General features: G+C 34.9%; 2 protein-coding genes across 3 annotated transcripts in view; both read right to left on the bottom strand.

Annotated features, from left to right (window-relative positions):
• The window catches only part of proser3 (proline and serine rich 3), a 155,203-nt gene that overhangs the window by 70,037 nt on the left and 70,005 nt on the right, over positions 1 to 15,161 (bottom strand). The window lies entirely within an intron of this gene.
• The window catches only part of kmt2bb (lysine (K)-specific methyltransferase 2Bb), an 84,700-nt gene that overhangs the window by 46,212 nt on the left and 23,327 nt on the right, over positions 1 to 15,161 (bottom strand). For both annotated transcript variants that reach the window (XM_087284494.1, XM_087284493.1), the window contains exons 7-13: positions 14,655 to 14,865; positions 12,844 to 12,908; positions 11,431 to 11,685; positions 8,215 to 8,321; positions 8,020 to 8,130; positions 6,483 to 6,596; positions 2,939 to 3,085 (exon numbers count right to left, since the gene is read on the bottom strand). In XM_087284494.1, the coding sequence (XP_087140620.1) occupies positions 2,939 to 3,085; positions 6,483 to 6,596; positions 8,020 to 8,130; positions 8,215 to 8,321; positions 11,431 to 11,685; positions 12,844 to 12,908; positions 14,655 to 14,865 (1,010 nt within the window). The remainder of the gene's footprint in view (positions 1 to 2,938; positions 3,086 to 6,482; positions 6,597 to 8,019; positions 8,131 to 8,214; positions 8,322 to 11,430; positions 11,686 to 12,843; positions 12,909 to 14,654; positions 14,866 to 15,161) is intronic.

A 15,161-nucleotide genomic window follows, 5' to 3' on the forward strand; every position in this document is an offset into this window, starting at 1 on the left:
CACTGCGTACGCCGAATCTCACGCATATTCTTTTGTACATCAGAATGAACGTGAAACTGAGCGCAACATGCACGAGCACAAAACCCCTCCCTGCCTCCTCCCCCGTATGAATATGCTAATGACTCTACTTTGGCAAAAAGCAATGGCAAAAGCAAGCAAAAAGAGAAACTTTGAACAGAATGTGAATTGGAGGTGCTGCTTTCGGAGGTAGACCGGTGAAAAGCGGTGTTATTTGCAAGTTCGTTCTCCGGAATTAACAACAAAAGAAAAAAATAGAGTGGGAGAGTTTAGCTGATGCGGTTAACACAGTTGGGTCTGAACATTGCACTGAGTGAATTAAAAAAGAAATAGTGTGATTTATATCTGTAAAATGTTGCAGCACCTTTAACAGTCTCAGTGGCACAGCTCGTAAGGCGTAGTCAACATGTTTTGACACGTTCGAGCATGAACTCGGTTCGAATCCAGTGTCTGATGAACTCTTTCTTCATTTTTTCCCCCGCTACATATCAGATTTTGCCAACTATTTATCACGAGAAAGACAGGTAGGAATCATCAATAAGTTTGTGCATCATATTTTATTTGCACATTAATTGAATGGAAATGTTTCTGATTCACGCATGCAAATTCATCTTTAGATAGTGTCTTTATAGCAATGTGTGTGCAGTAGATAGCTCAGATTACATTGGGAGAACAGGCGACCGCTGCAAATTGTGCTTTAATGTTTAGCTGGTCAACTGTATGGTATGGAAACCTTATATACCTGCTAGATGAACCCGTCTCATACAGCTGCCATTGCAAGGCTCAGACACTTTGTAGAGAGGAATTTAACACAACTGCCTCTAGGAGTCGCCAATGGAAATAAAACAGACACGCACAAAAAAGTCGTGGAGCTGCGCACATTACCACGTTCAGTTCATCGTTAGTAAATCCAAACGTGAGCGATTCTGAGCGTGAAACCTGGCGTACGCAAAGTTTTTGTGCGTACGCAGCGTTGATACATGAGGCCCCAGGGGCCTCATGCACGAAGACTTGCGTTGAAATTATACTAAAACATTGCGTAAGCACAATGCTGTAAATGTGCTGAGAATATGTGTTTGATACAGCGTATCAGCGATACAGCAGTGTTTCATACATCTGAATATTTTACTGCGTACGCCGAATCCTACGCATATTCTCTTTGTACAGCCGAATTAACGTGAAACTAAGCGCAACTGAATGCCTCCTCCCCCGTATGAATATGCTAATGACTCTACTTTGGCGAAAAAGCAATGGCAAAAGCAAGCAAAAAGAGAAACTTTGAACAGAATGTGAATTGGAGGTGCTCCTATCGGAGGTAGACTGGAGAAAAACTGTGTTATTTGCAAGTTTGTCGTTGGAAGGAGTGATTTCCGCCCGTTTGATTGACAGAGACAACAAACCTAAAGAGGGATGACAACAGTAGCGTGAGTGGCGTAGCTCGTAACACGCATGGCAACATGTTTTGACACTGTCATTCATGAACCTGGTTCAAATCCAGCGTCTGATGAACTCATCCTTTTTTTTTTCCCCACCACATATCAGATTTTGGCTAATCTTCATCACGAGGAACACAAGTAGGAATCATTAATAAGTGTGTGTATTATATTAAGCGCATTTGAGCATCACATATTATTTGCACATTTATTGAATGGCAATGTTTCTGATTCACGTATGCAAATTCATCTTCAGATGGCGCCTTTAAAGCAATGCGCGTGCAGTCGATCGCTCCGATTACATTGGGAAAACCGGCGATCACTGCAAGTTGCGTTTTAATGTTTGGCTGGTCAACTGCATGGTTTGGAAACCTTATATACCTGCTAGACATGCGGATGATCTCGTCCCATTTGTAGCGTGCAATTTAACACAATTGCCTCTAGGAGTCGCCAATGGAAATAAAACAAACACACATAAGAAAGGCGCGTACGCCAGGCATGAAGTTGGCATGGACCAGCGCACATTCTCACGTTCATTTCATCGTTAGTAAATCCAAACCTGAGCGTGAAACCTAGTGTACGCAAAGTTTTTGTGCGTACGCAGCATTGATACATGAAGCCCCAAGTAAAGAATAAATTATTATTTTCTCTTTCTTATAGCATTGTAGTTATGACTTGTTTGTAGTATGATCAACGTTTGGTGTAGTTGTAGATGAGTTTGGAAGCAACTCGTAACATCTTGTTAATATTTTGGCAAATTGACGAACGGAATGACTTGCAAAAATGTTCGTTTACCTCGCTGAATGAGACTCAAAGGTCAGTAAAATGATTTGAATTTCCCATTACTAGTGGTTATAACGAAGAATAATTGTATTTATTTCTACAATGAAAACTATAGTAGTCAAGAATTAGACAAGAATGGGTGATGAATAGTTTCAGGACAACTTTGACGAAGGTTTTTGATCCACATCATACACTGTATTAAATGCAGGGTTCCACACAATTCATTCATGTTGTCCCAACACAAATTGATTAAGCTAACTTAACACTTTTAACAAATTTATGTGGATTGAACATAAAAAAGTTGTCCCAATGAAATCTCAAGAATTGTGTTGTTTCAGTTCATTTTAAATATTTTTTGAGTGTATGTTGTATATTTTGCATTTGATTGTTAAATTTTTTTGTACTTCAATACTGTTGAGACCCTCCAGAAAAGCATAAAGCACTGATTATTTCATTTGTATCTTTCTTACATTTTTTTTAATTATGCTTGTAATTTTATTTATTATTTATTTATTTCATGCAGATTCCTCTCAAATTAATCACAATCAATTCATGAATTCTTTTGAAATAGACTTATAGGTCAACTCATCTTGTGAAATTGAATTCATTTTGCAATATAGACTACAGAAAAATTTAATATTGCAAGCTCTATCTGTAATATTATGTCAAAGCATCATTATTCCCTTCTGAAGTTGTCGATCTACCTTGGATTCTTTATTCTTGCGGCCGCAGACCCGGCAGAACTTGCAGCGCCGGCAGCACCAGTTCTCCTTGTTCTCCTCCAGTGGACGTTCCGAAGGGTCCAAGCAGAAGCGATGGAAGGGTTCACAGCAGACTTGACAGAACAACATCTGCAGGACATCAGGTTGGCAAAATGACAATACAGTATGCATGTTCCTCTTTCCTAATTTACACAACACCTAGTGAATCTGCCTAAAAAAATGCATGGAAAAAATACTAGAGCAATTCAACAACCAAGTCTAAAAGTCTGTTAGAATTTACAAATTTGTATTATCATTATATATATTACAAGCTTGTAAATTTTAAGTTTACACATTAAAACAGATGTCAAAATTATTCAAATACACACTAAATATGGAATAAAGGGTGCTAAAGTAAAGCTAAATAAAATGTAAATGTAATAAAATGCAAATATTTAAATGCTCCAAACTAATAACCAAGTTTATAGCCATGGAATGGCTTATCTAAGGTGCATGTAATAGTGTATAAGCCATTTCTGGACTTTCACAAGTTTAAACTGACTGAGCAAAAAACATTATACTAATATTTATACATATTTTCTCTGGCAAAAAAGGGTCAAGCGGCCATATTAAAGACGGCCTAACAGTGCAGTTATCATTAACAGGCATTGTAACCACCTGGTCAACAATCATTATTATTATTTCAATTGCTTATTACTATTAGTTGTGTAAGTATATTATCTGATGCAAGCGTGGGCCAAAAAATGTATTTTCAAGGAGTGCACCTTAAAGGGTTAAAACAAAAAAAACTTTGCTCATGCATCAAATGCTAACAGCACAAATCGGGATAGTTCATCCAAAACTGTAAAATCTGTCATGATTTACTCACCTTTCACTAGCTACAAACCATTTGAGACTCTTTCTTTGCACTTGTTGATATTTTGCAGAAAGCTGGAAGTGAAAAATACCCATAGTGTCTGCTTTTTTTTTTACTATAAAAGGTTACAGGTTTTCAGCTTTAGAAATTGCAACAGCCGTGGGAAAAGAGGAACGTTTTTGTTAAATGGATTGTTAAAGCCAAAAGAGGCCATTGCAAAAGTGAAGACCCAGGTGGTTACACAATAACTGAATATGTTTTTCCACCATTTATTGGTTTTACTCTGATGCATATATTACAATTTTGAGTTTAAAACAATTTAATAGTTACAAAACTAAAATTAAGTCATATATTATGTCTATATGGTTTACAGTATACTGATGTCCAGTTTATCTGGCTGTTATTGATGATAATGGTCAGGAATGTTGGACTATTATTGCCTTTTTTAGCATAATTATAGGACAGAAACTAGCACTGTGTGTAATGAGTGAATTGTGAAGCGGGCTAAATAAAATAAAAACCTATATTTTGAAGTAAGTGTGCTTTTTTTGCTTTTATTTCTGCCATTTTAAAAAATATATTTGTAAAGCAACCCATGTTCTGTGGTCATTAATATTTTAATAAACTAATAGGCAAAACTATCTAAGATATGAACAAAAGCAAGTAATGCATCAAAGTTTGATTTTGAAAAAAAATCTTAAACGGTTATAAAAATCCTTATAATCCTTCAAATAATTAATAAAAATAATTAGTTTAAAAATATTGAATGATATTAATGAAATGACGCAGTTCCGGAAACTTTCAACTTCGCTTTTTATCCGTCTGACTTTATGGTCAGTTTCTTTTGTCGTTATAAAAAATATCACAGCGACGAACGCATCAAGTATAAAAGCCTAAATAATCATAGATAGTAGATAAATAAATAAAATAATTGTTCATTAATGTTTGATTAATCGAGGTTTTGATTTAAGGCCAAATCACCCAGCCCTATAAACAAACATATTTATTTTAGAATGAATCTGATGAAGCGAGGCAGTGGCACAGTAGGTAGTGCTGTCGCTTGACAGCAAGAAGGTGGCTGGTTCGAACCTCGGCTCAGTTGGAGTTTCTGTGTGGAGTTTGCATGTTCTCCCTGCCTTCGCGTGGGTTTCCTCCGGGTGCTCCGGTTTCCCCCACAGTCCAAAGACATGTGGTACAGGTGAATTGGGTAGGCTAAATTGTCCATAGTGTGTGTGTGTGTGGATGTTTCCCAGAGATGGGTTGCGGCTGGAAGAGCATCCACTGTGTAAAAACTTGCTGGATAAGTTGGCAGTTTATTCCGCTGTGGCGACCCCGGATTAATAAAGGGATTCAGCCAACAAGAAAATGAATGAATGAATGAATCTGATAAACTAGGTGTATTTTAAAGCTCTCTTCAAGGTATTGTTCACCCAAAAAATGAAAATTTACACACTATTTACTAGAGTTGTGAACCTACACTAGTCTCACGGTTCGGTTCAGTTACGATTATCATGCCATCGATTCGGTTCAATTCGATATTTCGGTGCATCACTGTGCATTGACGGTGCTTTCCATACACAGTTTTATATTTTCTTCACAGCAGCAGTTCTTGTAATAAAATGTATGAATATATTTATATTTATATATTACTTGTAATACAATTTTGTCGTTTAATACAAACAGTCAGAAATATAAACTGTAACTTTAAACAAAACGAGCATTTAGCAAATAATATAAACAAATATAAATATCCAGCTCAATTTCTGATCCTTGTCTAGTTCTCTTACACCTCTTTGATTGGTCACACCCTCAACAAAAACGGTTGCTATTGGCTCTTGTGCGCTGCGTTCTTCACAGATGAGTGACACTGATAAGCAGCAGGCGGCGATCTCACAGCTAAATGTGAATGATAAACACGGTGGAGAAAACTCTGCAGACACGCGCTCGTTTCTGTATCCAAACGTAATGCTGTAAAACAGCCGAGAGGAGAAGAAAAGCCACGCCAGCAGGTCAAATGGGCCACTGGGTGTGTGTGTGTGTATGTGTGTGAGAAAGAGAGAGAGAGACAGAGACAGAGCGAAAGCGAGAGAGAGAAAGAGAGAAATGGAGTAGGCTACTTTCATTCTCTCGATCTCAGTGAAATAGGGGCTATTGTTGTTAATGTCAGTGAAAGACTGATCCAGCAAACACACACAGTGAAATTGTGCACAGTTTATGAGTTTTAAGTAGTTAAAGCGCTGTAAATACTCGCGATCGCCTCCCACGCGACAGAGCGCATATGAGGTAAATGACGACAGTAATAACTGGTTATGATTATTACTGAACCGATACCGAATTGCCTGCGTCTGCATCGCAGTGCACCGAAGAAACGATTAATTTTGACACCCCTACTATTTACTTATCCTTGAGTGGTTGTATATTAATGAGATTTTTTTTTCTTCTGTTGAACACAAAAGAAAATATTTTGAAGGATGCTGAAAACCTGTAACCATCCACAGTAGGAAAAACAGATAATCAATTGGTAGTTTTAAAACTTTTAAAAAGTATCTTCCTTGGTGTTAAACAAAAGAAAGAAGCTCCTAAAGGTCTGAAGCAAGGAAAGGGAGAGTAAATGACAGAATATTTGAGTAAACTATCCCTATAATGTGTTGAAGAGCAGTCAGGACGCACCTCATGTTGGCCTTTACTGGCACACAGCAGGCAGACGCAGGAGGGCATGAGGGGTACAGAAGTGAGAACACTGAGTCCTCCTGTCCCCCACACGCTCTGAACACTGCAGTCCTCCTGTAGACAGACACCAGAGACAGAGAACCGTTCAACACCACACACTTCAACACAGGAAAATAGTTTGTGCTCTTATACATTCTAAATTACACTATGAAAAATGTATTATTAGCACAAATCACAAAAAACCAAACAACCAGCTTGTTTACTTGGAAAATGTACAACAGATCCAAAATGAGGATTTAAAAATAATACAGTGTTATACTGTCTGTTTTTCTTTCTTAAATATAAAATACATAATATATTCTTCATTAATTTGAGTTACTTTTAGGTCATAAATCAAATGAAAAAATATTGTGTGTAAATCATCTGTAGAGATCAGGATATTAAGACAATTATTCAGAAATGATGCATCAAATTCGTCTCATAAAAGTTAGAATGAAACACATTTCAAAAGCAGGCGCAACTAATTCTAAATCCAAAACCTTTAAGTCTTAAAACAATCCAAAAATGTTTTTGTTATTTGCAATATATTAAACACTGCTTTAACAATAGTATGGTAAGTTGCAAGAAAATAACTAACTTAAGTAATTTAACCCTAAAATAAAAAGAAAAAACTGCAAAAGGTCAAAGTTTTTTTGGCTATAATTTGGTGCTTTAAGTTATATTCTGTTCTGTTTTTCTTTATTTGGGATATATTATTAAGATTTGTTTTTGTATTTTACTAATTTTGCATTGTACTACTGTGTATTTTTCTATTTTTTGTTGTGAGATTATGTATGAGATCATGTGATCCGGAAGTGTATAACAAGAGCAACATGCTGTGATGAATGAATGATGCTCGAAGCGTTAAACACTTTGTCTTAGCCCTTTTAAACTAATAAATAGGGTGGGTTTTTTTGGAGCTTTGTTGTTGCCACCTTATTAATTATATTTTTTACCCTAAAATAAAACTAAATTAAAAAGAAACAGGTGACAAAAATACTATCATTAACAGTCATAAAAATTGAAAATATAAAATTATAACCAATTCAAACTATTAATAACAATTAAAATATAAATAAATAACAAATAAAAACTTGCATTAGTTTTTTTTATATTAAGCAAATCTAAATGCTTTTTGAGCCTCAAACCAGCCAATCAAAATGTCTTCTAGGACCATGGACCATGTGACAATAAAGACTAGAATACTGATTCAGAAAAAAAACATAATTTGGCCTACTCAAATAAAGCAAAGTTCATAATATTACTATTTTTATAAGATACTTCTTTCGTAAAAATATTTGAAAAAAGGCTCATTTAAACCGGGTAACCCAAATCCTTTCATTACAATCAGGTGCTGCCATCATGTGGCCAACCACTCAAACTACTCAGATGATCATATTTCAAATAAATCTTCAACCTTGATCAGCAAACATAAGACCCTCTTTGGAGAATCATTCGATGTTTCTGATTAGGATGGTAAAGGAATATAGACGTTTACCTTAAAATCAACCCGGATCTTATATGTGGGTTCTGCAGGCTCCTGCTCTCTCTCTGCAAAGCCATTAGCGAGGGCTGCGAGGACGCTGGGTGGCGTTTGCTCCTGAGGACTCTGTGAACAAAAAGAATGATAAATGTCAGTTTTGCTGCTTCAATGACGTTTAAGAGACTCCACAGAAGTCAACAGTCTCTGTACCTTCTCCACTTTCCGTTTGATGGTTGGAACCTTGTGGAAACCAGGCCTGCGATGACGAACTCCCTCGTCAAACGGGTCGCCAATAAAGTCATCAAATGACAGGAAATCTGAACGACATTTAACACAAACGAAACTGTGATTCTGAGAGTATTGAAGCATGTTAAGATTTGTGAAAGAAAACAGACTGTAGATCCAATTTTTAGATTTTAATTGAACAACCTAATAGGCTACGGTTACACTGCGAGGCTTAGTGCTCAAATCTGATCGGATTTTTGTTCACATTGTTGTTAAAAATGTGGCCAATATCAGATTTGCAGTGTGAACAGATCATGATCCTAAACTGACCGGCACGCGCAAAAGTACAGTTATGGACAGCACAAAATGTCTAATTACGCACACAATGTGTATACTGTATGAACAAGCACGTTGTCAGATTATGCTTAATATGATTACTGCCCTTTTCACAGACAACCCGGGTGTATTTTATGAACTGTAAAGGGTTGATCTGCTACGTATGTGTACTTCAGCATTTGAAACCTAAAATAAGTCTTGTTTTTGATCATTTGTGATTTACGACAACTGTTGTCTTTCTGACCAACGGTGTAGTGCCATTCAGCCACAGACTGAACTGTGAAGGCAGAGTTGGTTTATCTCTGTTTGCAGAGTTATTTCGTTTTACTTTGTTATAAACAACAGACACGTGGAGAAAGGGGGTTAGGTGCTTGAGCTCCTACTCTTTTACCTCTTGGAGAGAAAATTCCCCCTCAAAATGAAAGTGCCCCCTCTTTTGCGAAAGGATCCCCTATCCGAAACACCCCCTGACGCTCTACAGCTTTGCGATTAACCCGTGCTCTAATTGTTAACCAGATTGGTTAACAAGCACCAGCTTTGCCTTTAGATTTTTTTTTCAAAATGAACAACCAACATTCTGTGGTACTGTAATCGCCCTGTGTGCCATTCTACTGTGCTGCTGAGGGGTAGATGATGTTCGCAGCACAGAATGATGACGCATGCCGCTCAGAGATTATGTAAAAGTCAAATAAAGTCCGACATAACCGTTCAAACTGCGGTCGCATTGCAAAACATCAGATCTGTGTCTGATTTAAGACTACATATGAAAGTGGCACAATCAGATTTCCTGCAGTTTGGGCTGTTCACACTGTCAAGACAAAAGCAGATCAGACAGTCACATGTGGGCAAAAAAGATTAGATTCGGGTCACATTTGCCTGCAGTGTGAACATAGCCTTAGAGATTTCCAGACATTACCATGATGATTAGCAATTTTCTTTTTTTGCATATCTTACACTGCAGTCTTTCTTAAAACTCTGATATTGTGGGATTTAAACATAGAAATGCAAGATTCTGACAAACATCAGTGCCCGGTTTTTCAAAAGTAATCAAATAAAATTTTTAAATGGGTTTTTCAAAAGACAAAACGGATTACATAATTGGATTAGATTATGTAATCCAATCTTGATTTTGATCCGGATCAAATCTTTAGTTTGGGTTTTTCAGACCTTTTTTGTAAGATTTGGATCACTTTGGTCCAAAAATTCTGGATTAAACTGATCCCATCAGAAGGGAGGATTTAGGATTTCATGCCCAAAATGTAATAAAAACTTGAAAAATTTATCAAATAATACTATATTTGGATCATGCAGTATCTTACAGGATATCCTATTTATTTATAAGGTTTGAATTGTATTTGTTTTTCCGTCAGGCTACAGTGATTAGGTAGGCTTTAACGTATTCTGCCTTTCAGTATTGGCCTACAGCAAAGTAGAACGAGTTTGGCCTTATAAAATAACCCCCCAAACAGCTGTCAAAATTGACCAAAAACAATGAATTTTATTCTGTCACTAATTATGATATTTTCATCACAATGGAAAATATTTTTATTTTTTAAATAATTATTAGAGATGAATGCAATGATTACAGAATAACCAAAAAAAGGCAGAGAATGGCTGATTTTTGAAATCATTTTCAACAATTGCAAAGAGACTGAAAGGGCAGAAGCACAGCTTCGTCTGGCAGAGAAACAACTGACAATGAAAAAACTGCAGCAAACCAAGACCAGACCTTAGATCCGCCTCCTAAAGGCTACACTCAGAAAAGCTGGTCTCTCCTCATCAGATGAGGAAGTCTGAAATTATTGTGGAGTTTTTGACATTAAGTTTTTTTTATTCAATGGATCTATATTTAAAACTTGTTATAAATATCCTCCTACAGTGTTTGTGTTGTAGGTCTCAGATGAGCGGACTGCTGGAAGAGGATGGGGTGGGGTTTTTATTGTTTTTAGTTTTTTTTAAACGTGTGTGTTTTTATTTTAAATAAAAATAAAGTTACATTGACCCCACACTGGCTATTCTACTTGTTGCTCTTTATCTATAACTATATCTATAGATAGATAGCTCTTTATTTATATATATATCTATAGTTCTATATTGTGATTTCCTATCCTGTTTGAGCAATGGTTATCCAGATTTAGTGATCCTGAAAAGTTCCTATCAGGATCAGATTGATCCAAGTCGATGATGTTCTGAAAAACTGTCTCAAAAAGTAAGCTGGATTACGTGATCACGGATCGCAAAAAAAGGATTACTAAATCCAGATCAATTTTGTTTGAATTAAACCTTTTGAAAAACCGGACCCAGCAAATTCAACAGCTTTCAAGTGGTATTTGTAAAGAAGTGGATTAAACAATCCAAAATGTCTGTTTGTAAAGTAAACAGCGCCATCTGCTGGTAAAAACTAAGCATAGAACAGATTCAAGAGAGAACAATGCAACAAGATTCCAACTTTAGTCAAATTTGTTAACTGTAATGACTTTTATTAACTAAAAATCTGAATTGCCATGACCTATAATGAAAATCAGGCAGAGGCTGTGTTAAACAGTCCCTCCAGAATTAAGTGAGTGTGATAGCAAGCAGTACAAAACTTTAAAAAATCTGTATAAAATTCAGAGAAATTCAAAGGAATAAAATTTCAGAAAATAAAATAGCCTAACCATAAAAACATTTTGATAAATTGCAAGTAAAATGACAAACCCCGGATATTCCATAACTTGTATATAAAAAAATGAGTTCCCAGACTTTTTAAAATTCTACAATATTTTAAAAAAAATCCATGAGCTGTGGGAACCCTGTCAGAATCACTGAAGAATTAATTCCTTAAAAGATTTTTCACCACATCTCTAGTCCATACTGTGGTCTGACCTGGATTGCGAAGGCCAGGAGTTCTCCTGCGGCCTGGAGAAGCAGAGTTAGAACTTCCGATCCAGTCAAAGTCAGAGTCGTAATCCAGCAGGTCGCAGTATGAGCGTGGAGTTACGTGTCGCCGCGGCTGTTTGCGCACAGATGGACTGTCGCTCAGAGAAGATGGAAACATCCGACCGTTTCCTTCACCAGCCTCACCTTCCTCATTACTGGAGTAATATACACTTACAGACGGCCGCCGCTTCTTCCCATGCCCTGGAAATGATGATACGTTAAATGTCAGAATAATATATTTTTTTTTCTCCTAACATAGAGCAAACTGAGATTCAATATTTATGTATGCAAGTTGTTAATGTGCGTTTTATGGGCATTGAATGTACATCTCTAAATTGTGTATAAAATTAGAATTTGGAAAGAAGTTAAAGAGGAGGAAATTAAATGATAAGAAATTAAAATAAAGAAAAAAATACATTAACAATGACAGAAAGTTAGGTTGTGTAAAAATATACAGTTGAAGACAGACTTATTACCCCCTCTGAATAATTAGCCCCCCTTGTTTATTTTTCCCCCCAATTTCTGTTTAACAGAGAGATTTCTTCAACACGTTTCTAAACATAATAGATTTAATAATTCATTTCTAATAACTGATTTATTTTATCTTTGCCATGATGACAGTATAATATTTGACTTGATATTTTTCAAGACACTTCTATACAGCTTAAAGTGACATTTAAAGGCTTAACTAGGTTAATTAGGTTAACTAGGCAGGTTAGGGTAATTAGGCAAGTTATTGCATTCACCTTATTCTTCGCCCACAAGTGGGTGCAGCCATTTGAATCTTTTTGGCACGAGACTTCAGGTCTCATTTATTTCCATTCATTTTTAGACATTAAAACTGCTTGTTTCGCTGTTTGATGTTGCAAACTGATACTTCCTTGTTATATTATTCTACTTGTTCTGTATAGTCATGCAAACATTTGTTTGTAGATCAAGTAGTTTGACCGTTTATTATTCCTTGTCATTTCTCCCATAGGCGACTGAAACGGAAGTTCTAAGACAATCACGAAAACAGGCGCACTTCCGCATTTTAGAATAAGGTCAATAATGATGGTTTGTTCTGTAGATTATCGAAAAAATTTTGCTTTAAGAGGCTAATAATTTTGACCCTAAATGTTTTTAAAAAAAATAAAAACTGCTTTAATTCTAGCCGAAATAAAACAAATAAGACTTTCTCAAGAAGAAAAAAAATATTCAGACATACTGTGAAAATTTCCTTGCTCTGTTTAACATAACTTGGGAAATATTTATAAAATAAAAAATAAATTCAATGGTGAGGCTAACAATTTTGACTTCAACTGTATATAAATTAAATAAATAAAAAATGAGTGCTTTCACTATAAAACACGTTCTTACCTTTTTGAAGCTTGCCACTGAGCCTCAAGGCCTTCCTTTCCTCAACCTGATCACATCTCTTATATCTAAAAAAAAACACGGAACAATTTGTCATTTAATTCAGAAAGGACAATGTTGATCAAAGTTTGACAAGGGCACTGGATGTGTGAAAAAAATCTAAATCAAAGAGCTTGACAATAATTTAATACTTCAGTTTTAAACATAAAAACATTTGAACAAATATTTCATGTGTATTAGGTGACAAGTTACATTTGAGTTCCTTAATTTAGTTTTTACAATTTATGTAAATTATATGTATTTTGTGCATTAACCTTCATTGTTTATTTCTTAGCATTTTATCTGTTTGCATAGTGATTGATGTTACAAGGTATACACGGGTTATAGGTTTTAGGTATATATAGGTTTTAATATTGTTACTATTAAATAAAACTTTTACAAATTGTATCAACTTGTATCAAGAGACTATTACAAATGTGTAAAATGTTGCCTTTGCAACTAAGTGATGATGTTTAATACTATAAGCACCAAAATGGAAAAAAAAAAAAAATAAATCAAATCAAAGTATTCAAAAAGTTTTTTGAAGAAAGACAAGGGGGATATAATCTGAGAAATAAATATAATTTATATATAATCTGAGAAAAAAAAGGAAAAAAAGGTTGAAAACAAGGAAACTTTAAAAAGTTTGTGTATGTCTGTCTGTGGTGTAAAACTATGGAACAGTCCAAATCAGACTCTCAAACAATGTCAGGATAATCAATTTAAAAAGTAGTATAAATATATATTATTAAAGCAGTGTAATGATGAAGGTGTTTGAAAAAGGATAAAATGAGAAAGGTATGATGATATTTTAATTAATGGCTATTTGCAGTAATATGTATTTTTGGGTCTATGTTACAAAATGTAAAGACATGGAATCAAACATATAATGTCAAAGATGCCAAAAGGATAAAATATGTCTCATGTAAAAAGAAGAGATAGATAAAAGAAGAAATGAGTTTAAGTAATAGACAAACGATATATGTGGTAATAGGGTGGGAAAATAACAAGCTTGTGCTTCATCCCACTCCATTTTCGACAATGTTGAAACGTAATTTTTGTTAATGATATTTTATGTATAACATTTCTGTTAGAAAATAAATCAATCAAATCAAAAGTCAATCAAAAAATAATACATTTAATTCACTATAAGTTTAATACTATACATTACAAAACTATTAACAAAATTACCCAAGCGGTACATATAAAAAATATAAAAATGTATATTGGTTGCTACAGGTTGCATACACATTTATGCTACTACAGATCCATGACCTTTTCAAGACTTAAGGTAAATATTCTTGCCATAACGTTTTATGCAATGTCTATGTATACATATTAAATAAGAATATTTAAGAATATAGTAAAATACATGACAATCTGTGTAATGTATAATAAAAAAATAGCATTGTACATTTACAAGACTTAGCTAAGATTATTTGAGAGCATGTGATTGTCCAGGAACAGAAAAAAAAGTAAAGAGGCAACTGTGAGAACTAACTCTACCTTTAAACATAAATTAGACAAAAAAAATAGTAGAATAAAAGGGACTACTGAAAACAAATGACAGAATTTGAAGACTTCGATTGAAGAAAAAAAAAAAAAAAAAAAAAAAAAATATATATATATATATATATATATATATATATATATATATATATATATATATATATATATATATATATATATATAAATTTCGTTATTGCAAAATGTGAGGTGAGAAAAAAATAATCCATAAAGACTAAAATATTAAATAAATTGATTGGCAAACTTACACACAGCACTGGCGTTTAGTGTTGGGGCCACCGAATTTCGGTTTATCCAGGCAATTTATGCACCTGCCGCAATCTTCTTCATGCAAACAACCCTTACACTCCCCACACCGCCGGGACCGGTGCCCAAACATATGAGACCTTCCACGGCGAAACTTCGGTGTCCTGTGCTCTTGTAAAACAGGGCTTTCTGGGTCAGAGTGAGACTCGACTCCTGCAACAGACAGAAAAATGTCAAAACACTGGCAAAATGCTAAATAATCAGATACCATCAATATGATTAACATGAGCCGTGTAAAAAAAAAAAAAAAAAAAACAATTTTCAGTGCACTCTAGTTAGATTTGTTATGATTAAGAAAACCTAATTAATCAGCTGAAAGTTTGAATCTAAATCAATCAGATTAGTGACACCAGTTAAAGTCTAAAATTAGATCATTTCTTCATGTTTATCAACTTAAATAGCTGCTTCAATCATTCAAATGCTGCAGACCCTCATTTATGACTAGGCAT

Source organism: Danio rerio, chromosome 15 (genome assembly GCF_052040795.2).
Source record: "Danio rerio strain M-AB ecotype USA chromosome 15, GRCz13ab, whole genome shotgun sequence".
In the NCBI taxonomy this organism is placed as follows: Eukaryota; Metazoa; Chordata; class Actinopteri; order Cypriniformes; family Danionidae; genus Danio; species Danio rerio.